Source organism: Amaranthus tricolor, chromosome 16, assembly GCF_026212465.1.
Source record: "Amaranthus tricolor cultivar Red isolate AtriRed21 chromosome 16, ASM2621246v1, whole genome shotgun sequence".
NCBI classification, from domain to species: Eukaryota; Viridiplantae; Streptophyta; class Magnoliopsida; order Caryophyllales; family Amaranthaceae; genus Amaranthus; species Amaranthus tricolor.
The window spans coordinates 8464548-8474042 of NC_080062.1; the positions used below are offsets into that span (position 1 = coordinate 8464548).

The 9495-nt window shown below is 31.5% G+C and overlaps 1 protein-coding gene across 2 annotated transcripts; it reads left to right on the forward strand.

Annotated features, from left to right (window-relative positions):
- The first annotated feature begins 1460 nt into the window (after positions 1-1460).
- Positions 1461-8580, forward strand: LOC130802843 (la protein 1). 2 transcript variants are annotated; one of them, XM_057666936.1, is made up of 11 exons: positions 1461-1619; positions 3919-4024; positions 4112-4190; positions 4543-4692; positions 5529-5671; positions 6058-6206; positions 7016-7108; positions 7236-7629; positions 7759-7906; positions 8177-8252; positions 8339-8580. In XM_057666936.1, the coding sequence occupies exons 2-11, from the start codon at positions 3974-3976 to the stop codon at positions 8433-8435; spliced, it is 1380 nt and encodes a 459-aa protein (XP_057522919.1). In that variant the 5' UTR covers positions 1461-1619; positions 3919-3973; the 3' UTR covers positions 8436-8580. The 2 variants fall into 2 exon arrangements, with proteins under 2 accessions (XP_057522919.1, XP_057522920.1); XM_057666937.1 differs by having other exon boundaries at positions 1468-1619; positions 3923-4024.
- Positions 8581-9495: the final 915 nt, after the last annotated feature.

The following is a 9495-nucleotide window of genomic DNA, read 5'->3' on the forward strand; positions in this document are numbered from 1 at the left end:
CTTTTGAGAGACCATCTATTTAAGAGACATTTCTCAAGTCCAGCCCATTAAAAAATCAATGCCTAATTATCGTATTTTTGATGTCTACTTACTGCATCCTTAATGGCTGCTTTCAATATTTTAAATGTCTACTTACATCATTTTTACAATATTTTAAAACATATACTCGATCTATCACTTTTTATTTGTCCACTTTATTTTTTTCACGTATTTCAAAGCAAATTTTGAGTTTCAAGTTCTCTTAGTTAGCATAACAAAAAATTGTAAAAATTATATATTTAAATTCTTTGCATCAAGACGAATCCAACAAGATCCCACATGACTATATTTTGTCTTGAATATATATACTTAAAAAATCAAATTTAAATTGCTCTTTTATAAAGTGAAAAAACTTAAAGTGAACAAACAAAAAAATATAGGGAGTATATGGGCCGACTCAATTAGAGTCGTCTCTCACAAGAATTTGTGATAAATAATAATCCAGCTCGTTTTGTATGTGATCGTCTCACCATGAGACGGGCCCATACATTAGTCGATTTCATTAATTGATTACTTTAAGATTCTAAGTGGTTGTTTTAAGGTTATAAGTTTTCATTCTAAAACTATAAAAATGATTATTTTAAAATTAGGAAAATTCAGCATTCACTTTTCATGAAACACTAGTAGTACCTCTTTTGTAAGATTTTCCCACATGGTAGCATCCATTTTATAACTATGTAACTGCCGTAGCATTATCCGCTAAATTCTTGTTAATTTCCTTTTAATTCATCATTTTGTAAGATTTTTCTATATGGTAACATCCAGTTTTTGCTCTCAAATATTTAATTTACCATTTTAACTTTTAATTTACCAATTAATTTATCAATGCCCTTGAATGTTGTAACAATTAAGTAGATATGTATTAGTGCTTGGAATGCACCTTTTGAATTTATGAAATGCACCTTTTGAATTATTTATTAGTGTTTGTAATGCACCTTTTGAACTTTATAACGCCAATAATTTGAATGTAAATAAAATTGTTACAACATTTAAGGGCGTTAATAAATTAATCGATAAATTAAAAGTAAAAATGGTGAATTAAACAGAAATTAACAAGAATTTAACGGAAAATGCTACGAAAATTAGATAGTACATAAATTGGGTGCTACCATGTGGAAAAATCTTTAAAAAGTACTACTACTGGCGTTTCATGAAAACTAAATGCTACTATGTAGAATTTCACTTGAAATTATAATTGATCACTTTAACATTATAAGTGATTATTTTAAAACAGAAGATGTGTATTAAGTCAGCCCAATAAAAATGGTGTCCCCGCAGGATCGTCTCTTTTTAAGAATTATTGATAATCTTTCACTTGAGAATTAGTTAAAGGTCACAAGCTTACTTTGGGTATCTTTTAAATTAAGGCCCATTTTTTTTTTTTTTAATTTTTTAGTTTTGCTCTCCTTAAAAGGGAAAAAAAAACCCTAATAAACTCTCCTCAAACCTCACTTCATCCCACACTCCCAAGTCCCAACTTTTAGAGAGTGAAACTGAAAAACTGAAAGTCTGAAAAAACCGCAACCGGCTGCACGCGACTTCATCTTTCTCTTTGATCTTAAGTCCATCTACCCTTCAAGGTGAGCTTCGATTTTCATTTGTTCCTTTGTTTGTTTTTTTCGACTAAATTTAATCTTTATTGTTGGTTCGTTATGAATTGTCGATTAAATTAATTTTTTTTCTATTTTCATTTGTTGTTTTTGTTCTAATTTTTGTTGGTTCGTGATAGATTTTCGATTACATCTTCATTGTTCCGTTCTATTTTATTCTCATCATGTTTCATTTGTTCTTTCTTCATTTTTCTTTGTTGTTTCAAAAAATCAGAAATCAGAGTAGAGTAAGTGTTTTTTTCATTTATTCAAAAATTAGGTTTTCATTTGTTCAAAAAATTAGATCTTCATTTGTTCTTTCTACTGTATTATTTTCAGTTGTTTAAAATTTCATTCTTCTTTGTTTTGTTCAATTGTTGGTTCGAAAAATCAGATGTCGAGTACATTAAGTGTTTTATTTCATATGTTTTTTTTGTGTTTTTTTTTTTGTTTTCGTTTGTGGTTTCTAAAAATAAAATTTTATTTATGTGTACTTTGCAGATATTATTTATTCTATTGAACTGTCGGTTCACTGACTTTATCAGTTTATTTCGTTCGGCCTAATAAACTTCGGTCTAAGTGGTTTGATTCGGTCAAATGCTTAAGAAAATAGTTCGGTGCAATTTGGTTTAGGAACAAATTAGGGTTTGGATTTGGATTGAAAAAATAAAATCAAATGATGTAGGCAAAAGTCCAAACTATGAGATCGTCAGACGGGTCCATCCAAACAGCCTAAATTAAATATTTAAAATAAAATTTATAAACTACCTCTTAACTTTTTTTCTTATAAACTATTTCTGAACTTTTTTTCTTAATTTTTTTAATAATTTTAAATTTTGCCTACAGATTAATTAAACGTTTGTTTATACCTAGTTAGGAAAATCATCCTCATCATGGATAGTGGAGTATATAACAACTAAATATGAATATTTTAATCAGATTTAGATATAAACGTTAGCAAAGGGATCATATACATTTTTTCATCATATTTGAGTGTTAACAATTACATGTTAATTAATGCATATGTATTTTCAATGAGACCAAATAGTATTTTCTTTTTTTTTTTATTATTTGGTTTTAATGATAAAATTATAATTCATATTTAACCAATAGTGATACTAAAAGAAATTAGGTATTTAAATCGGATTAAAACCGCAAATTGAACAAGATCAAAATGAATAATAAACAAGAAAAATTGACATTAATAATCCAACCTTTCACTCATCCGCCGTGAATAATCCCACCTTTAGATAATTTTCTAATAATTCAACCATTGTGATAAATTTGCCCACAACATACCATATTACTAATAATAATTGATAATAGGGTATGCTGCTAGCAAATTAAAATAAAGGTTCGATTATTCACAACGAACTTAAAGAAATTTTGGATTATTAGAAAATAATCTAAAGTGGATTATTCACAGCAGATGAGTAAAAAGTTGGATTATTAATGTCAATTTTTTTCCAAATAAATATGGTTTGGTAATTTTTGAAATTTGATTTAGATCATGTTTGGATATTCAAAAACCAAAATAATTAGATTTGGAAAAATTTAAAACGAAATATTAAAATCGAAATAATTGATGTATAGAAATAGAGATAAGGCTCATCCCATTTAGTTTATAGTTTAGGCCCAAAGGCTGAACTGCACGCCTACCTGTTTCGTTCAATCACTAATTCTCTATCGAGACTGTATCACTATTTTAAAAAAAATTGCATTTAATTGTTTTGATTTTCCTGTTTCCATTTTCCATTCCCGCCTCCCATCTTTCTCCACTAATTGTAACCCTTTCTTCTTGTAATCTCTTCATCTTCGCCATTGAGCTTTAGTTCTTCTACCCTTCAAGGTTATTTTATTGATTTATAACTGTTATATTTTTCTTTTTTCCGATTTAAATGAAGCTTTTTGTGTTTTTAATCTTGTATGTGTTGTTTAATCTTCATGTTCGTATGCGTTGTTTAATCTTCATGTTTTTGTATGTGTTGTTTAATCTTTATGTGTTTAATCTCTATTATTTCATTTGTGTTGTTTATCCTTTATGTTCTTAATCTCTTATTTCGTCTGTGTTGTTTAATCTTTATTAGTTATTAAGTTTTTCGATTTACTTCTATGTTTGTGTTAGTTTAAACCTTACTGATTTTCTTTTTTTTTTTTTATTTTTTTTTTCTATTTTTATAAGTTTGGTATATTAGTCATAATGCAGTTAATGGCTTCATTTCTATTCTTATAAATAAATAATTATTTGTTTTGAATTCTTTTAAACCTTAGATTACTATTTTTTTCATAGACAGTGTATTCCTCTCAATTATCTACTTTGAGACCTAAACAATATCTCGCGTACAATGGTTTCATCCGTATTAGATGAAGAAACCTCAAAAGAAGTGATTCGACAGGTTTAACTAAAACTTCTGTAATTTTTGATTTTTCATTTGATTGATATAAAATTTCAAAGTTCTAATTTATTTATTGAATTTTTACAGGTTGAGTTCTACTTTAGTGATAGTAATCTTCCTCGAGACAACTTTTTGATGACTACAATAAATAAAAACGAAGATGGATGTATCTTTTTATTTATTTTTTTGTTAATTTTAGTTTAAATTGTCAATTAAATGTTTAATATTGTTGGATTTTTTACTAGAAAAAATGGTTATGTATAATTCAACCCATTGCCCATCCTTTGCTAATAATACCACCTTTTGAAAAATTTTAAATAATCCAACATTTGCATACATTTTGTCGGACCTTTGTTGCTATAAACTGGTTCAACCGGAAGATTGGGCAGTAGGTTGGATTATTCAGAAAAATTTTCCTTTTTATTATATTATCTGAAGTTTATGTTGTATTTTTTATTAAATTTTAAGTTTCTTTAGTTTGATATTTTGAAAATAATTATTGACTTAACTTCTTAAAGTGGTGAGTTTGGATTTAATTTGCTCATTTGCGAAGATGCGAGGGTATTTGAAGTTAGGAGATATTAAACCGGAAGAGGTTTCTGAAAATACTGTTAAGGCTGTTGCCGACACTCTCCGGACTTCTAATTTTCTTAAAATTTCTGATGATGGTTCGTATTAGTCTCATTTTGTTATTGTTTTAATTAAATGATTGATTGATATTATCAGGTTAAATTGATGTTCAGATAGTTTTGATTAGAACTAGTGAGATGATGATGAAAGTTACTGTTAAAAATATCTTCATAATCATAATATAATAAATTATTAATGATTTACTGAATTTTTTTTTCAAATGGTTGAATTTCATTTTGATGTGTTTTATATGATTGTGTTAGCAATTCCTCTTGTATATTGTTTTGGGAAACTGGTTCTTCAAGTTCTTTGGGTTTTATGAATTTTTTTCGTTGCTAATATTTGTCCATTTTGTACTTGGAAGATACTTGACGATATAGCTGCTTATTGTTGTATTTCAGTTAACTGCTATGAATCTGTCAAGAAAATAAATAGCATTAATATGGATCTTTGAATATAATTCTCTCTTCATAATAGTCATGTATTAAATTTTGGGGTGTTTTAAAATTTTTTTATATTCACATTCCATGCAATATATAATTGAAAGGGAAAGTGAAACATGTGGACGAGCCCAATATTTTTGGGTCTAAGTCATGTAACATTGTTGCACAATCCATTCAATAGAAAGATGTTACAGCGATGTGAATTTTTTTTAAATATGGGGTGTTATGTACGCATGCATGTAACCAGTCCTTTCGGACTGCCTTAGTGAGCAAAAGTGTTCGGTTCTACTGTTTTGATGTGTGTGCCATGTAGAATTGTTTCTGTGATCTTTCTTTATCACTGTTGTTTGTGACTAAACTGTGCATGCGTATATGAGTGTAACCGAGGCAATGTCTTTTCCAAATCCTGACATATCAACGGATGATTCCAGGTAAGAAAGTTGGGAGGAGAACTGAACTTCAAAAGCCAGATGAGGTGATAGAACAGCTTGATAGTAGGACTATTGCTGCTTCACCACTGCCATATGATGTGCAGCGTGAAGATGTTGAATCTTTCTTTGCTGAATTTGCTAAAGTATGTCATTTATTTTCCTCACCTTTATGTCAAGTTGGATATTCTCATCTCTGCATAGTTTTGTCATGTATAGTAGTAGATATTAACATATAGTCATATACAGAATATTATATAACTTCATGCTAGTGCTACAAGTCTCAGATTAAGTGATGTTTGGGGCTTATTTCAATATTAGATATTCAGAATTCCTTACCTATTTTACTCCCAATGGACATAGAATAACCAAACATTGGAAATAATCAACAAAGAAAGAGGATTACTTTTAAATTTGATCTTCATGACTTTCTGGTGGATATGTATTATCACATTGATGTTTTTTTTTTTTTTTTTTTTTTTTTTTTTTTTTTTTTTCCTGATTTACATGTCCTTATTTTCACAAATTTCAGGTTAACAGTGTCAGACTTCCCCGTCTTGTTTCACACAAAAATATGTTTTGTGGGACTGCTTTGGTTGAGTTTTCTACTGAGGAAGATGCATTAAAGGTTTTGAAGCAAACTTTGGTGTATGCTGGTGCAGATCTAGAGCTCAAGCCGAAGTAAACTTCTGTCTTGTGTGTAGTATATGTCAGTGGAAATGAGCTTTCACTATCAATTTTCGTCTGTTTAGTAAAGTTCTTTATACTACCTTCGTCTCCCTTATATTGCAACATTCACTAATTTTAGAAGTCCCACCCATTTTGTAATACTTCCGATTTGGATCCTTTTTTATTTGTCTATCTCCTTCCTACTTGCTTGTTATCATCCTTTTCTTCTTCTCCTTGATTATGTAAACGTAAGCAAGTGCTGTAAAATCACTAGGACATAGGGTGTAGAAAAGTGAGAAAATGCTAAACGTAGAAAAACAGAAGAGGAAGTGGAGGTTAAGGATCAGTAGGAATATGTCGCATCCTTTGTTTCCCGTGAACTGACTTCTTTATGAATACTATTTTCAGCAGTGTTTTCTTTTTTTTTTTTAACTTTTTAATCATGAACAAGTACCGGTTTCGTAAAACAGAAATGAGATGCTTTGGAATGCTTATTTTTTTCTCTGTTTTTGTTTGATCAGATTAAATATTTTCTTCATGGTAGAATCAATTTGTTCTTTAAAAGCAAGTTAAGTGCCTGAGATAGATTGTGGTTGAGAGTTTGTTAGGCTCCTGTTTTTTGGCTCTTTGTTTGCTGTGTTTTGCCTTTTATTTGTTATTGGTTGGTTTTGATTAATGGGAATCTTCATTTTTTTTTTAAAAAGTATTGTCTTTTGATATATGTAAAACCGTTTCTTTAATATTGGTAACTAAATTAATCATGTGGTTGCTGGTTGGCTTAAGAGATTTATTAATGTAGTATTTTGTTCTGTCTCAAATAGAAAAGAATTTGACGCTGCAAGAGATAAGGAAGAACAGGAATATGAGAAGTCAGGTCGTAACCGTGGAAATAATAAAGATTCTGAAGAGGACAAGTATGTATCTGGTTTTTACCTTGTCTTTAGGGATAAGAAATGCTGAAAAATAAAGTTTTACATGCAATGCTCATTGTTTCACTAAAGGAATTCTAATGTGTTCATTGTTTCATCACTATTATTGCAGCTATCCCAAGGGCCTAATCATTGCTTTCACATTAAAGAGCAAGTCACTGGAAAATGAATCTAAGCAAAATGGTTCAGATGAGCAAGGCTGTGATGCTATGGTGTCCAAGACAAATGGAGTAGAATCCGTAGCAAATGAATCGGAATTGGCAGATCAGGCATCAGAAAATGATAAAAATGGTGTTGCGGAAAATGTTGAGGAATCTAAGGCAGAAGCAACTCCTGAAACGGAAGAGAAGGAAGCTGAGGGTAATGATAACTCTTCTAAAAGGGCTGAAAAAATGGCTGGAGAGATAGCCGAAGGAAAATCTGCTGTTGAATCCTACAAGGATAACTTGGATGTTGTTATTCGGGAAGATCTGAAGGCAGTATTCCAGAAATTTGGCACTGTCAAGGTACTACTTTTTCTTTGCTGTTCCAACTCTCATCTTTTCACGTTCTTTTTAATTTATGCTGAATCAAATGCAAAATTCCTTATGCTGGTGTTCTTATTATTCTTTAATTTCTATTTTTTTTATGCGCAGTACATTGACTTTAAGATGGGAGAAACTTCAGGCTACATCCGGTTTGAGGAACCTGAGGCAGCCCAAAAAGCTCGTGCTGCTGCTGTGCTCAATGAGGAAGGGGGTATTGTCGTCAAAAACTATATCGCTGCCCTTGAACCTGTGTCCGGTAAGGCGCAGCCCGCAAACGACTGTTTAGTTTGAAACTCTTTTGAGTGCACAGTATAGTCTTCATACTTACTGTTGATTAGATTGTAATCTTGTTCAAATTAGGTGATGGGAGTGGATATAAATAACACTGAATTTTGTTAAAGCACTTGAGAGATTATGAGTTGCCTAGTGTTTTGGATTTCAGACTAGACGAAGCAAGTGCGTTTCCTTGTGGTGCTTAATTTCTTGCTACTCGGCCGCTAACTGCAAAACCTTTACTTGCCCTCAGGTAACGCGGAGAAGGAATATTGGAGTCAAATTCAAGGAAATCAAGGGAGATTCCGTGGCAAGGGACACAGAGGAAGGTCTGTATATGATCTATGATCTATCTTTTCTTGGTTAAACTAAGTTATTATGTTACTGCGAAAACTAAAAACTCTTGAATCTTCAGGGAAGCAAAATTTAACAGAGGCGGAAGGCACGGACGGCCTCGTGACAGAGATTCATACCATGGTCGTCCAAACAAAGTTCAGAAAGGGGCAACATAAGATTTAATCCTTTAGTCTTCAGGAAAAATGTGAACAATTTTTGCAGTTTTGATTGATTCAAAACTTTAAATGTTTTAATTATGGTCTAATTATATTAGATGGTTTTCAGATGTTTAAATGACTGAATCAATCGAAACTTGCACGAGTTCTGACCGTGCCAAACCCCAACACAAATCAAAGCTTGTACGATATGAGCCTAATACGCCGTTAAACAACCATAACTGATGCACCAAGTTAACAGTTCTCGATAACCCACAAATCATGATTCATGTATTAGGCCGTGACAATTCGTCACATAATTTCACCGTGGCCCACTCGTGTGAACTCGGGACACTCGTGGGCTCAGGCCCACAAATCTACGGGTCAAGTGCGTTGACTTGTACATATATTTGATGAAGTTCATTGTTTCCTAAAACCATATGGTAGTAAGAGAATTAGCTTATCGAATATGTATGCAAGTCTACAACCCACTATTTTATCGATGTGGGATCTTGTCTCACATGTGAAGCCTTTCTGAACATCATGATCGTAACTATATCAAACAATCTTGCAACAGATTTCATAAGTATAAAGTTTTAGAACATGATTAAGAATTTTCGGGGCAGATATTGGTAGCGACATGTCATAGAAACAAGAATTTTTTGATTCACTTCACATGAAATCGTCTTCCAGTTCTTGCACGGATTTCTCAACTGCAGCTATCTGTTTGTTGGATGTCATCTTGTCTGATACCATCAAATTCTTGTAACGTTTCTGCTTGCCTTTCTTTCTCGAGCCTTTCCATTTCCTCACGGCGTTTCTACAACAATCAATAGAGGTTCACCTACTTGTTATAGAACGACTTATTTGTAACTCTTTTCCTTCTAGAGTCACCCTCCCATCCTCTAGACAATCAATAGAGAAGTTTTTGATATTGTCATCCCCAATAGAAGTTTGAGACAAAGTGATACCCTATCCCCTTACATGTTCCTCCTATGTGTCGAAGGTCTTAGGGCTATGATAAAAAGATCACCATGGAAACGAGTTATGATATTGGTGTTAATAACAACCATATGATATT